The following is a 25133-nucleotide window of genomic DNA, read 5'->3' as shown; positions in this document are numbered from 1 at the left end:
CATTTCCTCACTTTATTACAGTCTAAACACCACATATTATATTGAATGGAATAACTGTTAGAACTTTGTAAAAATTCATGTGTGTGTGTGTGTGTTTGTGTGTGTGTTTGTGTGTGTGTGTGTGTGTGTGTGTGTGTGTGTGTGTGTGTGATACTGAAACTGTTTTAATAATGAAGACTGGGTTTATGTGGGAAAATATGATCCAACATTTCAACAATGTCTTAAAGGAGCAGTTCACTTCCAGAACAAAAATCTACAGATAATTTCCTCACCCCCTTGTCATCCAAGATGTTCATGTCTTTCTTTCTTCAGTCTTAATGAAATGATGTTTTTTAGGAAAACATTTCAGGATTTTTCTCCATATAGTGGACTTCAATGGAAATAAGAAAATGACCAATCATTTCTCTAGATAAGAGTCTTCTTCCTGGTCTGGGATGGTTTAGAGCTCTTTAAAGCTGCATTTAATCTGCATTTTGGAAGTTCAAACTCGCGGCACCATTGAAGTCCACTATATGGAAAAAATCCTGAAATGTTTTCCTCAGAAAACATCATTTCTTTACAGATGAAGGAAGAAAGACATGAACATCTGGAATGACAAGGGGGTGAGGAAATTATTTGTAGATTTATGTTCTGGAAGTGAACTTCTCCTTTAAATCAACCACTGATGAACACAACTTGTTTTATACTGGCATGCATCCTAGACAATATATATATATTAATAAAACATAAACAAATGATTATTTATTATTATTATTTATTTATTTCATCATGTATTTTTTTCACAGCAGCATACACAAGTAATATTAACCCCTATACAAATGGGTGTTCAGATTATTTTGTGCCCCCCCATATCTGTAAATTAACTGACAGTGTTAATAAAAGCAAACTGCTTACTATTCCACTGATGTCATCATTATACACCATGATGAAACATTCATCATAATAATTTAGATGCTCTATTATGTTTCTACAGCAAGACCTAAACCAGTGGCATCCATAGATCCTGATAATCAGGTGTTCAGTGGAGAGACCGTCACTCTGAGATGTGACATACAGGATGAAAGTGTCTCTATCTGGCAGTACAGCTGGTATAAAGATGCTTCACACAGTCCTGTCAGTAGTGGACAGGTGTACAGAATCAGTGGTGTTGAAGTGACCCACACAGGTAAATACACCTGTAGAGGAGCAGAGAGAGGAGGTTCACGCTCCTCACACTCCAGTGATGCTGTTACACTGACTGTATCAGGTGAGTCTGTGGGTGTTTTTATTTCTTATTTAATATGTTAATATTATTTATATGGATCAGATTTTGAGCTGTCAGTAACTGAGTCCCTGTTTCTAGTAGATAGCAAGATTCATCATAATGTCTTTTTCAGAAGCATCTGGGTTTTATATTAAGTTTGCACACTAACACTGCTGGGGAAATAATCCCTGATTCACATCTGTTCTGTTGGCTATATTTCTAGTTATTAATATCTATGGTCATTTGAATACTTTATAATATTTTAGCATATAGTTTATAATATTATAATCATGAACTTAGTTACATAGAAAATAAACTGAATACCAGCCGTGTAAGAAAACATACGACTGTAACATCTTTTATCAAATATTTATAAATGTTTGTTTTGGACACAAAGCATCTGTTAGACACAGTGAATCTACTGCTTATGTTGTAAAGTGAAAAGCAGCTCTGACTCCATCATTTCATACCAACAGCAAAACCCACACCGACTGTGAGAGTGAATCCTCAGAGCTCCGTCTACACTGGAGACACCGTCACTCTGAGCTGTGAGCTGCAGCAGGAGACTGGATGGGAGTTTCTCTGGTACAGAAATAATCAGTTACAGAATCAGTACAGGGTACAAGAGAACACACTTAAAGTGACAGTCGATAATGCAGGAGAAACAGAGTACAAGTGTCGAGCATTCAGGAGAAACTACTACACAGAGTTCAGTGATCCTGTCAAGATTACAGTGAGAGGTATGTCATCATTTTCATCATGTGTTAGAAGGGTAATAAAAAATATTGCTTAATTAATGTAATTCCTTGTTATTCCAGAATGTTTAAAATAATTGTGAAATACATATGTTTAAAAGTATTTGTCATTTGTTGCTGGTGAGATCCAATGCTAAACATTTTCATTAACAAATAAAAAAACTGAGGTAAAGCTTTAACTTTCTGTTTTCTGACATGTAAAACTCTTCAGGACAAAGGAGTTTATGTTTTGCAGTTCTACTGTAACATGAAAGCTGCATTTTTTATGTATTTATTGAAAGAGTGTGTAAAAAAGGTAGCTTAGGGGGAAAAGACTTATAATGTGAGAACTGTCACAGGAATTTGTGACACATCCCCACCAGACTCTACACATACATTTAGAAATGATTTTGTTTCTAAATAAATTCTCATTTTATTACAGTCTAAACCCAACATACTATATTGAATAGAATAATAACTTCTTATCTCCACAATCTGTTGTAAAGTCTTAAGCAGAAATTTACTGTAATTAATAAAATAGAATTTTACGCCAAACCTGCCCCATGCTGTATTCTTAATTATAATTTTTCATTGCAATTAACTTTTTGAAGTCTACACTGTCCAGTAGTGTTTAATTGGATCTAGATGTTGTGTTGTGTGGTTTTATACACCATGATGACAAATTCATCATAACAATTTAGATGCTCTATTATTTTACAGCAAGACCTAAACCAGTGGCATCCATAAATCCTGATAATCAGGTGTTCAGTGGAGAGACCGTCACTCTGAGATGTGACATACAGGATGAAAGTGTCTCTATCTGGCAGTACAGCTGGTATAAAGATGCTTCACACAGTCCTGTCAGTAGTGGACAGGTGTACAGTATCAGTGGTGTTGAAGTGACCCACACCGGTAAATACACCTGTAGAGGAACAGAGAGAGGAGGTTCACGCTCCTCACACTCCAGTGATGCTGTTACACTGACTGTATCAGGTGAGTCTGTTTTTATTGTTTATGTAATATGTTAATGTTATGGCGGCACAGTGGCTTAGTGGTTATCACATTTGTCTCAAACCTCCAGCATCCTAGGTTTGAGGCTCACTGTGTGTGTGGAGATTGCATGTTCTCCCTGTGCTTTAAGGGTTTCCTCCGGGTGCTCCAGTTTCCTCCCACAGTCCAAAGACATGCTTCTAGGCTGAATGGAGTCTCTAAATTGTCTATAGTGTGTGATTGCGTGAGTGTGTGTATGCCCGGCGATGGGTTGGCACTCCGTCCAGTGTGTATCCTGCCTTGATGCCCGATGACACCTGAGATAGGAACAGGCTCCCCGTGACCCAAGGATAGATAAGATAAGCGGTACAGACAATGAAATGTTATTATTTTTAGGGTTCAGATTTTGAGCTGTCAGTAACTGAGTCCCTGTTTCTAGCAGACACCAATTTCTTTCACAAGATTCATCATCATGTCTTTTTCAGTAGCATCTGGATTTTATATTAAATTTGCACACTAACACTGCCGGGGAAATAATCCCTGATTTACTTCTGTTCTGTTGGCTATATTTCTAGTTATTAATATCTATGGTCATTTGAATACTTTATAATATTTTAGCATATAGTTTATAATATTATATAACACCTGTCTCCAATGGCTTTACTGTAGGAAGTCATGTTTTTGCTCATTTTTAAAAAGATGCAGATCTGTTCAGATGGTGGTGCAGGATTAGTGCAGGATCCATAAAATAACAATCTAAAATCAGCAAATTCTACACTTCAATCCAATCATTAACTTTGTTACAAAGAAAATATACTGAATACCAACCGTGTAAGAAAACATACAACTGTAACATCTGGTATCAAATGTTAAATATAAATGTTTGTTTTAGACACAAAGCATCTGTTAGACACAGTGAATCTACTGCTTATGTTGTAAAGTGAAAAGCAGCTCTGACTCCTTCATCATTTCATACCAACAGCAAAACCCAAACCGACTGTGAGAGTGACTCCTCAGAGCTCCGTCTACACTGGAGACACCGTCACTCTGAGCTGTGAGCTGCAGCAGGAGACTGGATGGGAGTTTTACTGGCGCAAAAGTAATCAGTTACAGAATCTGAACAGGGAACAAGAGAACACACTTAAAGTGACAGTCGTTAATGCAGGAGAAACAGAGTACCAGTGTTGGGCATTCAGGGGAAACTATTACACAAAGATCAGTGATCCTGTCAAGATTACAGTGAGAGGTATGTCATCATTTTCTCCTCTTTTACATGTTTGAAGGGGTAATAAAAAATATTGCTTAATTAATGTAATTCCTTGTTATTCCAGAATGTTTAAAATAATTGTGAAATACATATGTTTAAAAGTATTTGTCATTTGTTGCTGGTGAGATCCAATGCTAAACATTTTCATTAACAAATAAAAAAACTGAGGTAAAGCTTTAACTTTCTGTTTTCTGACATGTAAAACTCTTCAGGACAAAGGAGTTTATGTTTTGCAGTTCTACTGTAACATGAAAGCTGCATTTTTTATGTATTTATTGAAAGAGTGTGTAAAAAAGGTAGCTTAGGGGGAAAAGACTTATAATGTGAGAACTGTCACAGGAATTTGTGACACATCCCCACCAGACTCTACACATACATTTAGAATGATTTAGTGGTGTTTTTGTTTCTAAATAAATTCTCATTTTATTACAGTCTAAACCCAACATACTATATTGAATAGAATAATAACTTCTTATCTCCACAATCTGTTGTAAAGTCTTAAGGGTTAAGCAGAAATTTACTGTAATTAATAAAATAGAATTTTACACAAAACCTGCCCCATGCTGTATTCTTAATTATAATTTTTCATTTCAGTTAACTTTATGAAGCCTACACTGTCCAGTAGTGTTTAATTGGATCTAGATGTTGTGTTGTGTGGTTTTATACACCATGATGACACATTCATCATAACAATTTAGATGCTCTATTATTCTACAGCAAGACCTAAACCAGTGGCATCCATAGATCCTGATAATCAGGTGTTGAGTGGAGAGACCGTCACTCTGAGATGTGACATACAGGATGAAAGTGTCTCTAGCTGGCAGTACAGCTGGTATAAAGATGCTTCACACAGTCCTGTCAGTAGTGGACAGGTGTACAGAATCAGTGGTGTTGAAGTGACCCACACAGGTAAATACACCTGTAGAGGAACAGAGAGAGGAGGTTCACGCTCCTCACACTCCAGTGATGCTGTTACACTGACTGTATCAGGTGAGTCTGTGAGGATTTCTGGAGACATGAAAATGTGCAAATAGATATTCATGAAAAGATTCTTAATGTGTAAAAAATAAATCTTGAAAGAAAATTGTTTGTATTTCCTGTGTAACAGAGAGACCACAGGCAGTACTGAGTGTATCTCCACAGAGCTGGCTGACTGAAGGAGAGTCAGTGACTCTAAGCTGTGAGGTTACAGACTCCTCTACAGACTGGACATTCAGCTGGTACACAGTTGTTCCCTACAGAGACGGCTTAACTGGAATAAATAATAATGGTGGCTATAGCGTGTATGTGGAGCTCCTCTCAGACAGCAGCAGAGGATCTGGAGGCAAATACACTCTCAGTCCTGCTGCTCTTAATCACACAGGAGTTTATATGTGCAGAGGAGAGAGAGGAGAACCAGCCCTTCACTCACAGTACAGCAATCCACAGCCACTATGGATCACTGGTGAGGACAATTAACTGTTGAAGTATAGAATAGAAAAGTGTGAATGTAAGATCAGATCAATGCAACATGTTCATATGTATATAGTCCTAAGTGCTAGTAGAGGATCATTGTCATGATGTTCCTTGTGTTCCTCTGTATATTGTGATTTCTTCACCCCTTGTTATGGGTATTTTTTCTTGGTAAAATACAAAAAAATAAAAAACTTTCAATTTACAGCAAATTCCTTGTGTTCTTATTATTGTGCATGTTTCCACTTTAGTTTTTTTAAAATTCTGTGTTTAAGGTGAATCTCCTCCAGTCTCTCTGATCATCAATCCCAGCAGAACTCAACACTTTACTAATGACTCTCTCCCACTGAGCTGTGAGGACCAGAGTAACTCTACTGGATGGACAGTGAGACGATACACACACAGTGAGAGAGTGTTAGATTGTTCACACTGGGGATCAGTTACAGGATCTACATGTAACATCAGCTTCCTCTCCACATCCTACACTGGAGTTTACTGGTGTGAGTCTGAATCTGGAGAAAACAGTAATCCTGTCAACATCACAGTGCATGGTGAGTCTTCATGGAGTGTGTTTAATGTTAAAGGAAAAGGGAAAGGTTTCATTAGAAAATATTCAGAACTCTCAACTTACATCTAAAAAAACTGTTCAGAAAGACAGAGGTTTTTTTTCAGTACATTACCTGTAATTTTTATAATTCTGTACTGATACAAACATAATTCAGTTGAATGTTTTCTCATGAGCTAGTGTAGGCAGTTTTCTGCAGACTTGAATTAAATACCTGCAGACTCCACAGGTTTAAGGGTTTTAAGATATTTACAGATAAATTAGAGAACTTTTATTTATTATCTACAGACACATCATAGTGTGTGGATTTCCTTCTTTGTGATTTTCTGTGTTCTAGATGGTGATGTGATCCTGGAGAGTCCTGTCCATCCTGTGACTGAGGGACATCCTCTGACTCTACGCTGTTTATATCACAACCCAAATCCCTCAAACCTCCGAGCTGATTTCTATAAAGGTGGATCAGTTCTCCAGAACCAGACTACAGGAGAGATGATCATCCAAACTGTCTCAAAGTCAGATGAAGGTTTCTACCACTGTAAACACCCAGAGAGAGGAGAGTCACCCCAAAGCTGGATCTCAGTCAGACGTGAGAAATCATTTCAGAATTTATTTTTATTTGAATTCTCTTTTTAATATCAGAGTTTTTGTGTTTAATTGCTGCTCTTTTTCTCTCCTCAGTTTCAGGTTCAGGTTCCAGTGGTTTAACAGTAGGACTGGTTGTGGGTTTGGGATTTTTGTTCATCGCTATTCTGATCTTAATGATCCTGCTGTGGTCCTGCAAAAGAAAAAAAGGTCTGATAACTGCTTTAGCTATGTCGTGTATAATATATACACAATTTAAAAAAATAAAGCAACTCAATTTGTTATATCACACAGTCATGGAAAATATTTCATTATTATAAAGGAATAAAGTCAGTATTGTTCTGTGAGATTACAGATTCCTGATTACAGTGCAAGAAACAGTTTAAATACAGTGTAGACTCTGAAGTAAATAATAATTATTTACACATACTAAATATAGAAAATATTAACTATAATGTAAACAATACTACAAAGTCATATTACACATGAATATTATTATATACACATAACATGCTATAAAGTCATATTTAAATCAAAATTCTATTTCAGAAGAAGCAGAATGGTGTGGCAGAAGTGCTGATGTGTGTTAAGAGCAAATTCAGTGTATTGAAAATATAAATTTCTAATACAAAAATTCCAATAGTTTTGAACACTATTTAAATCCAAAGACTATATATCATGTAATACATATTGTTATAGCATTCATCATTAATATTTGTTTTGTTTTTTTTTATTTCTATTGTATAGGTGACCTTTTGTACACACTCTGTTTATTATACTGTAATCAGGGCTGTGTAAAATAGAAATATAAAATGTTCTTGTCACTATGTACACAATGTTCAGATGTAGAATCGGTCTCTCTCTATAGAAAAGCAGCAGAAAACCAATCAGACATCAGATCAGAATCAGATCCAGTCAGGAGCTGAAGACTCTCAGTCAGGACACACAACACTTCAGGCTGGTCAGACACTGTCTCAATGACTGTTTATATCTACATTTGTTCTTCGAAGATCTTTTCAGTATTTCTTATAGTATTTTTCTGAGACTTTGTTCTGTTTCCTGTAGGAAGTGCTAATATTCATGCCACTGTGCATGAGGCAGATACAAGTGGAACAGGTAGCTTTATTTCCTTTCAGACATTTCCTCTTGCTTTAGGGGATTTATCTATAGATTAACTCTGTACAGTAAAGTACAGAAGTGTCTTGTAGAGACTAACACACTGCACTGTGTTCAGGTGAAGCTGCAGCTCAGAGCAATGAAGCCACTTACGCACAGGTCATAAAGAAAAAGAAGACAAACAGGAACAATGGTAGAGTATTTTTAACGCTACAACAATGAACACTTGAAGTCTTCAGCACAGTCAATCATTTGTATTATTAACAAACTGCATCCAAGCGTCTGAGGTCATAATCTAGAGACTGATAATGACTGATGTTATGACTGATGTATAAAAAAGCTATAGATCATTGTATGGTTTTGTTTCTCAGATACTGCAGGTGCTGATGCTGATGTGACTTATGCTGAGATTGAACTAAAACCAAAGAAAAAAGCAACGAAAATTAAAGGTAGAGCAAAATGAAGCAGTTTTATTTCATGCGCCCTACGCCCTACTTGTTACTACAGCACACCCCAAAGTGTTTAACCACAGCAGCTTCATTATTTAATTTTACAGCATGTACAGTATAAACAGTCATTCTCTTACCAGCCTCTTGAAGTGAATAAGACAAAAATCTGCTATCTGTCCAGTTATAGAGTATAACTTCCTCTGTGTTAAAGATTTTCCAATGTCAGAAAATGTCTTAAATCTTTTAACATTTTTTTGAATATGTTTTAAAAATTTAACACCACGCTGACACTGGAGACTCCTTCCATAAATATTAAATAAACTTCTTACACAAAAGTCCATATTAACATGTTTTTTGAATAATAAAAACACGTCCCCCTAAAGAAATTTTAAGGTATTAGAACAAGCACATTAATTTAAACCTGTGATTTTCAGCTGCACTTTTGTCAGAGCCTCTGTTATAGAAAATTAATCAACACCTTCTGACCAATCAGAATCCAGAATTCAACACTGCTGTGGTCTAATGTATTTTACTTGTGTATGATATAATATAAAGATCATTTTCTGTGTAATAATTTAAGTTGAAATATTTCAGGAAATTAATTCATGATATCTGATTTCCACTAGAAAAGGCCAGTGTGGCTGATGATACTGTCTATTCAGCAGTAAAGCACAACATGGAGGTAAGACTCATGACATTTACAGCATAAAACAAACCAAACACCATGAAGTAAGAAAGATTAAAAGGTACATTAGAGAGATTTTATCATCCAGCAGTTACAGTATCCATGTACACAAAACCCCAGCTCACAGAATCTGTAAGAGTTCATCCATGTTTGTTTGGAAGCTGTTTAGATAACTTTCCATTATTTCCGTCTACATGGACAGTTATTATAGAGTTAACTATGAACACGCAAAATACTGACAGCGAATAACTGATTTTTTGCCAACAAGTTAACTAGTTTGTAACATCAGTGACAGCAATATCAGGAGAAATGTATTTATAAATCTATTTATTGTCTCTTTCTTTCTCTCTGCAGTGAGCCATGTGTCTGTTCTGATGAAGCTACAGTTATCAAACAGATAGAAGGAAAACCGATAGATAGATAGATAGATAGATAGATAGATAGATAGATAGATAGATAGATAGATAGATAGATAGATAGATAGATAGATAGATAGATAGATAGATAGATAATCTCAAAGAAAAATTTACACATTACAGCTGATGAAAAAGAATAATATATGGTTAATAATATAAGAAATAATCAAGAGTAAATAAATGTAATCTCTAATATCATATAAAATTATAAATTAAAATAAATATAACTGTATCAGTGCAAGTATTAACAACAGATATGCAGCACAGTAGATATGATCATCCACAATAATCTGCATCAGTGTAATTATATAGTGATTAGCAGCAGTGCAGTAAACAGAATCCCACCAACAGAAGCCCAATGCACTTATTTAAGGAACAGACACAATAACATCCTGGTACAGTGATGAACTATTCTCCTGTACCGGTCCTTGCTGCAGCTGTTTGACCAATAAGTCATGGAGGGGATGTGATGCATTGTCCAGGATGGACATTAGTTTGTTTAGTGTCTTCTTTTCCACGATCACATCAAAACAGTTGAGGGAGCATCCCAGTACAGAGCCAGTCTTCTTTATCAGTGTGTTCAGCTTCCTTGCTTCTCCGGCTCTAATGCTGCCTCCCCAGCATAATGCTGCAAAGAAGACAGCACTCACAACATCAGACTGGTAGAAGATCTCCAACATCTTACTGCAAACATTAAAGCATCTGAGCTTCCTCAGAAAGTACAGTCTACTCATCCCCTTCCTGTACACAGCAGTAGAGTCTACTCATCCCCTTCCTGTACACAGCAGTAGAGTCTACTCATCCCCTTCCTGTACACAGCAGTAGAGTCTCCTTATCCCCTTCCTGTACACAGCAGTAGAGTCCACTCATCCCCTTCCTGTACACAGCAGTAGAGTCTACTCATCCCCTTCCTGTACACAGCAGTAGAGTCTACTCATCCCCTTCCTGTACACAGGAGTAGAGTCTACTCATCCCCTTCCTGTACACAGGAGTAGAGTCTACTCATCCCCTTCCTGTACACAGGAGTAGAGTCTATGTATATATACATGTGGCACATTTGCATATTTTAAAACATTTAAAAATATATAATTCATAGTAAATATAATTGTATTAATGCACTTTCACCTGGATACATGCTATACAAGTACAAGAAAAATAAGGTCAGAAACGAGAGTCTAAAATACAGATTTTTCTGTTACTCATATACTAATTCCACTGAAAGTACATTAATTTATGTTTGTGGCTCATTTACATATTTTACTAAAATTGTTTATTTTTCTTTTTCTCATATACTTACACTTCAGTGCTTTTGGTTGGTTTTTGGAAACGTGAGTGAAGTCTGTAAGGCCGTCACTGTTTTCTAACAGAAAGTAAGTTAATCTTGTTGATGTACAAAACTTCACTGATGAACGAATTAAGATGAAAGTAAAGTTTAAGATGAAGAATTATTTACTTTTTTGTTCTACAAGTCCTGGATCAATGATGATGTCATATGATCTGTTGTTCTGCTGGTACACACACACACACACACACACAATTGAAAATTTTTATTGTTCATATTTTTGTCTTTACAAATGACCTGATGCTTTGTAACTCATCTCACTGTGTTCATAAATGTCCTGACATGACTTTGTTTGTAGCTTAAATAATGTTTGTATTAAAGTTTTATGCATGCACAATACCTATTTTAATAAAGCGTTGGAAATGGAATACAGATATTATGCATTCACAAAATCTCTGAAAGTGAATCTGTGTACATGAGCTGGAAGAACATTATTCTAACTATCAATATATGGATTTTAAGACATGCCCACATTTCCTCATATGGTATAAAGAACAGGTTTTATCTTAACTTGTTATTATCCTTGCAGTTCACAGGGAAATTCTTGAGTGATCCTCTAAGGCTGTTGCTCTGAGGCTGAGTGTTTTGGTGGATTTGGGGGAGATTCTGATCCTTCTTGTACTTCTTTACTGTATATCATTGTATATCGTAATAGTGTGTCTATGTTTTTAAGTAATGACAAACAAAAAACAGCAAGAGGGAACAAATTTATTTGATGAATTTCCTCTGGTGTTCTTAGACCTCAGTTTATCCTGATATCAACACAGAAGAGTTTGCTGTGATTAAACTGGATAGTAATCCCAGCTGCATTATGGACTGTATAAAGACTGAAAACATGAAATGTCCTTAAACAATCACTGAACAAAATACTGCATTCATAAATACGTTGGTTTCATGCACGTGTCACTTCCGGCAGCACTGCACGAGCTCGCGGCGCCATCTAGCGGCTGTGTGCGGGACAACATTAACATCTCAGCTATTTAAATAAGTTTGATAAAATATTCCTTTTCCACCTGCTGGTCTACAGATACAGAAAACCTGAGACATGTCTTTGTAATAGAGAGATCGGTGGATGTCTGGAACTGTGTTTACAGTGTGTTACTATTGATGTTTAAAGTAAAGAAGAGAGAACGTTTATTTATTATTCTAAACATCAACATAAATCAGCTTTGATTATACAGTGTCATCAGATATGAAGGAATGTCGTTTAAGTGATTAGTCATTTTAATCCTCTCAAAGCACACAGCTTACCCACAGCATGTCCCATTAAACCTGCTGGGAGAAACCCTGGATTTCACTCCAATATACCATCATTCAACAGATAGAGGGCGCTGTGCACATTTATGTAGGAACTTTACAGATATATTTAACATTTAACTTATTTACACAGCGTTACACAAGCTTATTGGGGAGCAATAAAAAAATAATATTAATTAAAATTCCATAAACATTTTCATGTGTCTGGGGATTAAAAACACTTTTTTACCCACTTTCTTCAGGAATAGCCTTTCATCAGCCTGGTTTGGAAACAGCACCAAGCAGGACAGGCAAGCTCTCCAGAGGGTGGTGCGATCAGCCGAGCGTACCATCCGTACTGAGCTTCCTGATCTGGACACCATATACAGCAAGGGGTGCTGAACCAAGGCCAGGAAGATAATGAAGGACCTCAGCCATCCCAACAATTGACTCTTCTCTCTGTTGAGGTCAGGAAAAAGTTTCCGTTCCTTGAAGGCAAACACAGAGAGAATGAGGAAGAGCTTCTTCCTGCAGGCCATTCAGGCCCTCAACCAGAACACCTAGAACCTGGACTTTCTGGATTTACCCCCATATTTATCTTAAATAAATATATATTTATATATATATATATATATATATATATATCTTACATATGGACACTGTACTGTACATACTGTATTTATTGTCATACCATTTAAATGTGTCCATCTACATATATGTATATATTGTATCTTTCTATATATTATACTATATTATTTTATATTTTATATATTTTATTATATTTTAATTTTATATTTTTATATTATATTTACTGTTTATATTTATGTTATATACATATTAATATTCATATACATATGCATATCCGATAACTACTGGTTTTTCTCAATTATTTTTGTCTTCAATTTCTACATTTAATTTTCCCTATTTTTCTTTTTACATTTTTAACTATATCCCTTTATTTTTCATGTCCATACACTTTAATTTTTACTCTTTTCTTCTTCAAATGTAGGACAGTCGTAAAAAGCATTTCACTACATGTCGTACTGTGTATGATTTTGTATGTGATGAATGAAATTTTTGGAATAGGGAATGTGTATTAAAATGGTGAAAAGTGTATTACTCCGAGAGAGAGAAAAAAGATAAATCCACCATCAGGCTATTGGTAATCCACGGGCTAAATCACAAAACCATCAAAAAACATACACAAAACATCTGTGAGAGTTAACATACCTGTACAGGTGTAGCAGAAAGGTGGAGGTCAATAAATGGACTCATTTGATTGCTCCAATTATAATAAAAAGAAGTTATAATCTGCTGCAGGGACGAGACACACACTGAGAGCAGGTGAATATAACACATTTCAGCACATCAATATGGTGAAGTTAAAACTCTAACCTTATACAAACATACACATTAAAACTGTCAGAAAGCCTGTCATAGGAACTAATGTTGTTTCCATACATTCCAGTTTTAGTCAGGATTAAAACCATACAGCAGTTACCACTAGAGGGAGTCAAAGACATTTTAGTTTCACTTTTCAATCACTGACCCCCACATACTGAGTTACTGTAGCCTTCCTGTCAGCTCCAAGCAGTCTGACCATTCTCCTCTGACCTCTCTCACCAACAAGGGTTTCTTTTTGTTTGTGTAATCTATACAGACTGGTGTGTGTGTGTGTGTGTGTGTGTGTGTTACTGCATGAGTGTAGGCATTGTGCTGCTGCTACATGATTGGCTGATTTTAATAATTGCACCAATAAATATATAATAATAAATAAAGTAGACAGTGAGAAATTAATGTACATTTAGATAGTTACATTTTTAGATAAAAATTACATGACTTAGTTTCTTAATATGAAATTATACATAAATATAATACAGTAAGAAGGATATATTGAGTATGAACGTGTTCAGTTATGTGAAATGTAATTGCTGTAACAGTTTTTATTTGATCGTCCAATAGGAAGTTTCTCCTGTTATGATGGATCTGTTATGAGCCAATCAGAAAAGATTTGTGTAGTGAAGAGACTGGTGTGAGAATAATGTGCTCCAGAACTGTGTAGAGTGTTGAAAAGTGCTGAAATGAGTTAAAATAATTTCCATGTATCCAGTTACTAAACCATAAGTAAAGACTTTAGACTCATTGTTACGAGCGGACGTCATTAACTGGGACTCCAGGTCACTGGTGTTTAGTCAAGTAGCTTTTATTGTCATTTGAAGCACATACAGCTGGTACAGTACACAGTAACATGAAACAACGTTCCTCCAGGACCATGGTGCTACATAAAACACACAACTACAGGAGACAACACAGAACTAAGTTCACTACACAGACCTACACAGTACTACATAAAGTGCATGTGTGTAAACAGTGCAAGACAGTACAGTACAGTACAATAACTGACCAGGGACAGTGCAGCACTGACCACTACACAGTTTTGTAATGAATAAAGTGCAATAGTAAAATGCTGTGGATGTAAACACAATACACAGTTAACAGAAAAACAGATCATTGTGTTTTATTGTTGTAGCAGCAGTCTAAAAAGAAATGTGGGAAAATTGTGAAGGGAGTGTAATGATGTACAGTTCAGCAAGTGTGTGTGTGTGTGTGTGTGTGTGTGTGTGTGTGAGAAAACTGAAAGTTACCTCACACTGCAGTGAATAACAATTAATAAATAAACACCAATCCCTCTCTCTCTCACTGCTGCATGATTAAGGAGATCTGAAGCATGTTGTTTGATCGTCTCCTCGGCTGTGTCTTTGCTCCATTTCATTACTGCAGCTGCAAGAGAGGAAAAAGAAACAATTCTATATAGACCATTTCATAAATGTAAACAATAACAAACACATAATAACGGCACATTCACCTATTTCAAACGTAATTATTTTCTGTGTTCAGAAATGTCTCTGAAGGTGAGGTGAAGTTTGTTGCCATGTTGCTGTGAACTCTATGGGGCTATTAGCGATCTGCAGAATGCTGACCCCGACGGTCTGTTTATTATCGCCGGAGAAGTCTCAAATCAGTACTCTCTCTAAATTCTATGGACATGTGGACTTAACACACTGGATCTTGTTTACACAAACATTCCTGGCACGTCCCATGTGGAGCCCCGCCCCCACCTCGGCTACTCAGACCACATCTATGTGATGTTGATTCCAGCATACAGACCGCTGGTCAGACGCTCTAAACCGGTTCTGAAACAGTAGAAAACCTGGTCAGCAGGAGTCACCTCTGCTCTTCAGGACTGTTTTGAGTTCACTGACTGGAATATGTTCAGGGAGGCTGCAACCAACAGAGACTATCAACTTGGAGGAGAACACGGCATCAGTGACCGGCTACATCGACAAGTGTATTGATGACATGACCGTCTCCAAGACCATCACCACACACTCCAACCAGAAGCCGTGGATGACCGCAAAGGTGCTGCTGAAGTCTACAGACTCCGCCTTCAGATCAGGGGACAAGACGGCCTTAAAAACAGCAAGGGCCAAACTGTCCCGAGTCACAAAAGAGGCAGAGAGCACATGTCCAGAGAATCCATGACCACTATAAGGACAGTGGAGATACGCAGCACATGTGGCAGGACATACAGGTGATCACCAACTACAAGACAACATCACCTGTCTGTGACTCCTCAACACCCAGAACTGATCTGTACTGAACACACACACACACACACACACACACACTCACACACGGTTCTCCTGTTACTGGTTTATTTGAAGACTTTTCCTCAAATCCACCGTGAAAACTAAACACAGTAACAACAAAACACAACAAACACATTATCTTGACACACAGTGAAAGCGTGAGGAACAGAAGCAATGGCAGTTTACAGACAGAAAATACAGACAAATAAACAAATACCTCGTTGGCTGCATGCTGTGAGAAAGGGAAATAGTCTTTAAATCTTCTTTATGATAGTTTAAGTTCTTTTTATGACTAGAATAAACTTTTATCAGAGCATCCATAATGTCCGTGCTTACCGCTAACTTTCTTCACTAAAAACCCTCCCGCTAAATCAGCATCTGCACGAGACCCGGAACCGAGGCTTCAAAATAAAAGTCCCGCAACATACAACAAACAAAATCTATAAAGATACAAATAAACACAGCTTAACTTCAATTACAAAAGTGATTTTACAAAAATGTAAACAAAATATATAAACAATATAAAGGCAGCATATACACATCATTTGACGCCATATAAACGGCCTCACGCCGATGTTTTTGAATGTGTGCAAAAGATAACCGGAAACCTTCACGAACCAAAGACGTCACTTCCGTAAACCCAATAATAACCGTTTAAATAGTCTCTATGTGTAAAGACACCTGTATTCATACACCAAGTCCACATATTAGTATAAAATATCAAGGTTTGAATCCCTTGTACAACAACTGTACTCTAACCTGCTGCGACACGCTGCTCTGACCAAAAGAGGACAAAATTAAAACATCTATCCAACAGCTAGCTTTGTCCCATCATGGTAACTAGCTACCGTTAGCTAAACGCTGGTTTCAGTCAGAGTTAGCGTTAGGAGCTAACCGGGCATTACTTTAGAAAACTGCCATAGCAGAAGAAAATATTCCCAACTGTAACGGTGCCGTTAGCTCGTTTCTGCTTGATTTAACATGACCGTTATGTAGGACGGCTAACGTGCTAGCTAGCTAACCTGGCACCAACATTTGTAGCTAGCTAACATTAGCCCTAATGCTAGCTCGACGTGTTAGTTGCCTAGCGCTTAGTTATTTAGACAAAGCTTGTTCAGTCTCTTCTGCTAACGTTACAGTTGTGAGGATTTTCTTCTGCTGTGGCAGTTTTCAAAAGTAATGCCGGTGTTGTGTCCAACTCTGTTTGGGGATCTGTTTCCCCCTAGCCCCGCCCCCGGACATACTTTCTTCCAGAAGTCTACAATATAAAGCTAACACTAAGTACATTTATAATCGGAACTTAGTTGATCTTACCTTAAGTGTCTTCAACTATCTGGATGAGTTGTGACTTTTGTCTTGCTGTAACACGGTCCTGACAAGAGCAGAACATCACATGGACTACAAGCAGGAGACTCGAGCATGGAGGAGAACCGCTGTCTGATCTGAACTGCGCATGCGCGAGCACTTGTTACACAGCTCTGTACGGCAACTCCACTTGGACAAACTCGCTAGTTATGATTACATTTTCATAGGAGGATGGCATTGACTAGGTTTTTATTTTAATTTAGTTTTTGAAAGATTCAAGAACAATTGTCAAAGAATCAAACAACTTGGACAGTACACTATAACAGCAATATGAACATTATGCTATGACAGACAACCACACACCACAACTGACAATAACAATATTTGAAATAAATTGATTGTTCATATTTCTACTTCATGCACCTGTTAGACGTAAAAATAACTTCTATCCAGTGTGTCGAATATCAAACCAATCATCTACACTCAAGAGGGGTCATAGTCAGATGATGGGGTGGGGTCTCTCTCTCTCTCTCTCTCTCTCTCTCTCTCTCTCTCTCTCTCTCTCTCTCTCTCTCTCTCTCTCTCTCTCTCTCTCTCTCTGTTAGAACACAGGAAGTGGTAAAGTGGTAAGGCTTTAACTCACACTTCTGCTCTGTCAGTCAGTCAGTCATTAGAGGGACAGGATGGAGCTCAGTCCACTCTCTGTGATGCTCTGTGAGTAAATGTTCTCTTTGTGTCTTCATTAGAGTGAGTGGTGGGGTATAAAGTTGTTCATCTGCAGTCTGAATGTCCTGAGTGATGATCTTATTGTGTGATTAGGACATTGTGTGTACTTCAGCATGACTGCTCAGGTGGATCAGTGTCTCCATATCTGTTATGAGAAGGGTTTAGTTTGATGTGTATCTACTCTCAGTAACTATGATAGTTCAACAGGTAAGAGTACAAGTAGAGTGAGTTTAAAACACAGGGTTTAAATCATTTAATGAGAGTAAAGGAGTCTGTATTGTTGGAGTCTGTACCTGATGGTCATCTTCCTGTTTAAAGAAAGGGTTGAATAAAACCATGTTAGCATTAACTAGACTTACAGAGATAATGCCTTTTGTTACTATTATGGTCTGTGCAGAAAAACTCAGTACAGCAGGTTGAGTCTAATACACACTAATACCAAACTAATACATAGTACTTAAAAAAAGTCACTTATGATTATTTATGTTTCTGTGTAAGAAATAAAAGCAATAATTGTTCAGAAGCAAACACTTCATTAGTCTTGTACAGACAAAGAGCAGTGACCGTTTAGAGGCCTGAGAACAGAGAGCAGCTCGCGGATGTGGTTTATTTCTATTTTCATGTTGTGGTGCAAACGTAGGTGTGAAAAAGGACAGGTGGTGTGAAAATAACCGTGGGAAAGTAATACATAACTTTTCAGTGTGTTCAGAGTGATGAGATCTCTGACCATACCCTCACTAGCCACTTTATTAGGAACACAATTCTATTACCATTACTGGCAATATTATACTAGCTAAATTTAGGCTGCTAACTAAAGTAACTACTGGGGACTCAACCTTTACAAAAAAAAACAAGTAACAAACTGAATTCCTGAATTCCTCCCAACAGAGTTTTAGACTGAAGTCTGTAACCTAGTGAACCAGTGGTGAATGTATTCACTGATAGAGACCTCAAAGCACTTTTGTACGACACTCCAGATAAGGGCGTCTGCTAAACACTATAAATGTAAATGTACATGAGTCTGTATTGTTGGAATCTGTATCTTCTGATGGTGTTTCCTGTATACATAAAGGTTTTAACAAAATCTGTTAGCATTAATTAGACTTACTGAGAAAATGCCTCATAATACCTACATTTCCATTTTTGTTACTGCACACAGAGCAGAGACGTGTTAGAGGCCTGAGAACAGAGAGCAGCTCCCTGTGGTTTATTTCTATTTTCATGTTGTGGTGCACATTCTGCTGAGAAAAATGGAAGAGGTGTGAAAATAACCGTGGGAAAGCAATAAATAACTTATTAGTGGTATTCTGAAGAATAAGATCTCTGACCATACCATCACTAGCCACTTTATTAGGAACACTATACTATTACCAATGTGGTTTATTTCCTATTTTAGTGTTGTGGTGTACATTCTGCTGTGAAACAGCACAGAAGGTGTGAGGAAGGATGTGGCAAAGCAATAACTATCTTTTAACTTTAGAACCAATGACAGTATGGGTAAATGTATTTCCTCTGACATCATTGAGTTTTTTTTTAAAGCCAAAAGTTTTCCAAACCCGAATTTTTGATTTTTTTTATTTGTAATGGGATCTAACGTGTGCCAAGAAAGCATTCCTAGACCACCACGAGCAGCCTAAATACATACAGGCAGGTTGGTGTTAGAGTTCATGGTGTTGACACTTGAAGCCGTTCATTTATCAAAGAAACCACTTGAAGTGGCTCAAAGATGTCTTCATTATACTATAGGGATTCAGAGGGAGTTTGAAGGAAATTAAAGGAACACTTTGAAAACACAACAGAGCTCAATGGGGAAAATATCATGCTGGATGTCTATACTGATATGGACTGGGTAATGTGTTAGGAATGAAAGGATACCACATCGTTTGATAGAAATGAAAATCATCAATGAGAGTTGAATTCAAAGACACCCCGAAAATCAAAGTGAAAAAATGATGCAGCAGACTAGAGCAACTGAAAATGGTACTCAGTAGTTTGTATAGCCCCCACATCGGGGCATACTCCTAATGAGACAACGGATTGTGTCCTGGGGTAATGCCTCCCAGATCTGGACCAGGGCATGACTGGTGCAACAAGGTCTTGTCAGATGGACCAAAACACAATGTCCCAGAGGTGTTCTTTTGGATTTCGGTCAGGCGAGCGTGGGTGCCATTCAGTGGTATCAATTCCTTCATCCTCCCAGAACTGCCTGCTCTCACCACTTTAGGCCGGGCATTGTTGTGCACCAGGAGTAACCCAGAACCCACTGCACCAGTGTAGGGTGTGACAATGGGTCCAAGGATTTCATCCCAATCCCTAATAGCAGTCTGGGTGCTATTGTCTAGCCTGTAGAGGTCTGTGGGTCCCTCCATGGATATGCCTCCCCAGCCCATCACTGACCCAAAAGAATGAACGATGTTACAGGCAGCATAACATACTCCATGGCTTCTCCAAACCTTTACAAGTCTGTCACGTGCTCAGGGTGAACCTGTTCTCATCTGTGAAAAGCACAGGGCACCAGTGGTGGACGAGCCAATACTGGTTTGTAATGACAAATGCCAATCGAGCTCCATGCTGCCGGGCAGTGATCACAAGGTCCACTAGGGGACAGCTGGGCCCTGAGGCCACCCTCATGAAGTCTGTTTCTGATTTTCAGAGACATTCACACCAGTGGCCTGCTGGAGGTAATTTTATTGGGCTCTGGCAGTGCTTATCCTGTTCCTCCTTGCACAAAGGAGCAGATACCAGTCCTACTGATGGGCTAAGGACCTTCTATGGCCCTGTCCAGCTCTCCTAGAGTAACTGCCTGTCTCCTGGAATCTCCTCCATGCTCTTGAGACTGTGCTGGGAGACACAGCAAACCTTCTGGCAATGATAAAAACCTGGAGACATGGTTCCAGGTCAACAATCTCCTCCTAATCGTCAGCAAGACTAAGGAGCTGATAGTGCACTTTAGCACAAAGCAGGAGAGGAATTACCAGCCCCTCACCATCGATGGGACCCCAGTGGAGAGAGTGGACAGTTTCTGTTACCTAGGTGTCTACATCACGCAGGACCTGACGTGGTCCTGTCACGTTAACACCCTGGTGAAGAAGGCCCGCCAGCGTCTTTATCATCTCAGACGCCTGAAGGACTTTAAACTGCCCTCAAAGGTGCTAAAGACATTCTACACCTGCACCATTGAGAGCATCCTGACGGGAAGTATCACTGCCTGGTTTGGGAACAGCACCAAACAGGACAGGCAAGCTCTACAGAGGGTGGTGCGATCAGCCGAGCGCACCATCCGCACCAAGCTTCCTGACCTGGACACCATATATAGCAAGCGGTGCTGGACCAAAGCCAGCAAGATTATGAAGGACCTCAGCCATCCCAACAATGGACTCTTCTCTCTGTTAAGGTCAGAGAAACGTTTCCGTTCCTTGAAGGCGAACACAGAGAGAATGAGGGGGAGCTTCTTCCCGCAGGCCATTCGGGCCCTCAACCAGTACACCTAGGATCTGGACTCTCTGGTCTTACCCCCACACAACATAACATAACATTCTACCTCAGCAATATTAGCATGTTGCACATGCTAATATTGCACTACTCTGTACACACAATAACACTCACTGTAGATTCAAGAAGCTTTATTGTCATTTCAACCACATATAGCTGACGCAGTACATAGTGAAATGAAACAACGTTTCTCCAGGGCCTGGTGCTACATAAACATACAACAACAAGTTCAACACAAAACACCACCACAGAGCTAGGACAGAAGTTTGTCTTAGCCACGTAAAGGGCACAGTGTGCAGCTAGGTGCAAACAGAGCATAGACAAGACAGTGCAAAAGACAATAAATACAAGAAAGACAACACAAAAGAACACAGCACACTTAGCGCCGAAAAAAAAGAAAGGAACATGTGTACTGGAATGTAAGTGAAATAAAAATAGATAAAGTGAAATGATGTAAAAAAAAAAAAAAAAAAAAAGTATTGTGCAAAAAATACACAGCAGCGGTTGAGGTAGTGCAAATAGAAATAAACATAAATATAACTATAGCAGCGGATGACAGGTAGAGGTAGTGCAGTAAGTAATGAACAATATAAATTGTGTGTATGCGTCCACACAGTCAAGAGAGAGTGTGTGTACCTTTGTGTGAGAGAGACAGAGAGATTATATACAGTTCAGTCCTGAGTGAGTGTATGTGTGTGTGTGTGTGTGCGTGTGTGTGTGAGAGAGTGTAGAACAGTTCAGTCCCGGGTGTTGAAGAACCTGATGGCTTGAGGAAAGAAACTGTTACACAGTCGGTTGTGAGGGTCCGAATGCTCCGGTACCTCTTTCCAGATGGCAGGAAGGTGAAGAGTGTGTGTGAGGGGTGTGTGGGGTCAGCCACAATGCTGTTGGCTTTGCGGATGCAGCGTGCAGTGTAAATGTCCGTGATAGAGGGGAGAGAGACTCCGATGATCTTCTCAGCTGTCCTCACTATCCGCTGAAGGGTCTTGCGATCCGAGACTGTGCAGTTCCCAAACCAGGCAGTGATGCAGCTGCTCAGGACGCTCTCGATGGTCCCTCTGTAGAACACAGTCAGGATGGGGGAAGGGAGATGGGCTTTCCTCAGCCTCCTCAGGAAATAGAGGCGCTGCTGGGCTTTCTTGGTAATGGAGCTGGTGTTGAGTGACCAGGTGAAGTTCTCCGCCAGATGGACACCAAGGAATTTGATGCTCTTGACGATCTCCACCAAGGAGCCGTCGATGGACAGCGGAGAATGGTCACTCTGTGCTCTCCTGAAGTCAACAACCATCTCTTTGGTCTTGTCGACGTTCAGGGAGAGGTTGTTGGCTCTGCACCAGGCTGTTGGATGTTGCACCTCCTCTCTGTATGCTGACTCGTCGTTCTTGCTGATGAGACCCACCACGGTCGTGTCATTGGCGAACTTGATGTGGTTCAATCTGTGCATTGCTGCACAGTCGTGAGTCAGCAGAGTGAACAGCAATGGACTGAGCACACAGCCCTGAGGAGCTCCAGTGCTCACTGTGGTGGTGCTGGAGATACTGCTCCCGATCTGGACTGACTGGGGTCTCCCAGTCAGGAAATCCAGGATTCAGTTGCAGAGAGAGGTGTTCAGGCCCAGGAGACTCAGCTTCTCAATCAGCTGCTGAGGGATGATTGTGTTGAATGCTGAACTGAAATCTATGAACAGCATTCGAACGTAGGAGTCCTTACAGTCCAGGTGTGTGAGGGCAAGATGGAGGGTTGTGGTGATGGCGTCGTCCGTGGAACGGTTAGGACGATACGCAAACTGCAAGGGGTCCAGCGAGGGTGGTAGCTGTGACTTGATGTGCCTCATGACGAGCCTCTCGAAGCGTTTCATCACGATTGGTGTGAGTGCGACGGGACGGTAGTCATTGAGGCAGGAAATCGTAGACTTCTTTGGCACAGGGACGATGGTCGTTGTCTTGAGGCACGTAGGGATGATGGAGCTGCTCAGCGAGATGTTGAAGATGTCAGTGAAGACATCTGCTAGCTGCTCTGCACACTCCCTGAGAACTCTGCCAGGAATGTTGTCTGGTCCAGCAGACTTCCGTGGGTTAACTCTGCATAGAGTTCTCCTCACATCAGCCGTGGTGAGACAGAGCACTGGGTCATTAGGAGGAGGGATGGTCTTCCTCACTGTTGTGTTGTTCTGTGCCTCAAACCGAGCGTAGAAGTCGTTCAGCGCGTCTGGAAGGGAGGCATCACTGTCACAGGAAGGTGAAGTTGTCCTGTAGTTGGTGATCGCCTGGATGCCCTGCCACATGTGCCGGGAGTCTCTGCTGTTCTGGAAGTGGCCGTGGATTCTCTGGGCGTGTGCTTCACCTCTCTGATGGCTCGGGACAGTGTGGCCCTTGCAATTTTTAAGGCCGCCCTGTCCCCTGATCTGAAGGCAGAGTCTCTCGGCTTCAGGAGAGCACGCACTTTCGCAGTCATCCACGGCTTCTGGTTGGAGCGTGTTGTGATGGTCTTGGAGACTGTCACGTCATCGATGCACTTCCCGATGTAGCCGGTCACTGATGCCGTGTACTCCTCCAAGTCAATATAGTCGCCGTTGGTTGCAGCCTCCCTGAACATATTCCAGTCAGTGTACTCAAAACAGTCCTGAAGATCAGAGGTGTCTCCTACTGACCAGGTTTTCTACTGTTTCAGAACCGGTTTAGAGCGTCTGACGAGTGGTCTGTATGCTGGAATCAACATAACAGAGATGTGCTCTGAGTAGCCGAGGTGGGGGAGGGGCTCCGCACGATACGCGCCGGGAATGTTTGAATAAACAACATCCAGCGTGTTCGCCCCTCTCGTAGCAAAGTCCACATACTGATGGAATTTAGGGAGCACTGTTCTGAGATTTGCATGATTGAAATCTCCGGCGATGATTGATAAACAGTCTGTCGGGGTGAGCATTCTGCAGCTCACTAATAGCTCCGTACAGCTCACACAGAGCCTCCTTAGCATTAGCGCTGGGGGGAATGTACACTCCGATAATGAGAGTAGTGGTGAATTCCCGGGGTAAATAAAAAGGTCTGCATCTAACGGTCACAAACTCCACTACCGATGAGCAGTAGTTAGACACAAGCACAGAGTCCTTACACCATTCCGTGTTGATGTAAACACACACACACCGCCCCCGCGAGTCTTACCGCACAGAGCTGCATTCCTGTCGGCACGAAACACGGTTAGCCCGGCTAGCTGAATGGCGGCGTCTGGAAATCTGTCGCTGAGCCACGTCTCCGTGAAAACAAAGACGCAGCAGTCTCTGAACTCATGCCGTGAAGTTCGCTGGAGTCGGATGTAGTCCAGTTTATTATCCAGTGAGCAGACGTTGGACAAGATGATGGAAGGGAGTGCCGGCCGGCTAGGGTTGGTTGTTAGCCTAGCACGGACACCCGCCCGTTTACCGCGCTTCCGCTTCCTCGAACAACGTTTGCGACATCCTCTCTCCTGGCCACCGGCATCAGGCGACACCGAGGACTGATGGCCTGGTCTTCGCAGCAAGCCGAGTTTGTGAAGTTTGCAGAGTACTTACAAGTTAGTAACTGCATGATTTCTGTACCGTAATATCGTCTGGCGGTCGTACACATGAACACCACTGTCTTTGACGTCCATGCACTTTAAATTTAGCGCTAAAACAAAAAGAATGCACCATTTTGGTTCCGGAGTGGCCGCTGCGTGCTACTGCCGTGCCGCCATCATTCAGTCTTCTTCTCTGTACATCTTTGTGTGTGCACTGCACTGTCACTTTACTCCCTGAAAAACTGGACATTATATTTTGCCTCATATACACTTCTACAATATATTTATATATTTATCTTACATATGCACACTGTACATACTATACTCTTTTGCAACACCATTTCAATGTTGA

At 39.8% G+C, this 25133-nt stretch overlaps 1 protein-coding gene across 1 annotated transcript in view; it reads left to right on the top strand.

Moving 5' to 3' along the window:
• The window catches only part of LOC131356308 (carcinoembryonic antigen-related cell adhesion molecule 5-like), a 48802-nt gene that overhangs the window by 11608 nt on the left and 12061 nt on the right, over positions 1 to 25133 (top strand). Inside the window, exons 5-9 of the mRNA XM_058395210.1 lie at positions 974 to 1246; positions 1720 to 1983; positions 2698 to 2970; positions 3950 to 4213; positions 4952 to 5224. Coding sequence (XP_058251193.1) covers positions 974 to 1246; positions 1720 to 1983; positions 2698 to 2970; positions 3950 to 4213; positions 4952 to 5224 — 1347 coding nt within the window. The remainder of the gene's footprint in view (positions 1 to 973; positions 1247 to 1719; positions 1984 to 2697; positions 2971 to 3949; positions 4214 to 4951; positions 5225 to 25133) is intronic.

Source organism: Hemibagrus wyckioides, linkage group LG07, assembly GCF_019097595.1.
Source record: "Hemibagrus wyckioides isolate EC202008001 linkage group LG07, SWU_Hwy_1.0, whole genome shotgun sequence".
In the NCBI taxonomy this organism is placed as follows: Eukaryota; Metazoa; Chordata; class Actinopteri; order Siluriformes; family Bagridae; genus Hemibagrus; species Hemibagrus wyckioides.
This window is presented reverse-complemented; position numbering and strand designations above follow the sequence as displayed.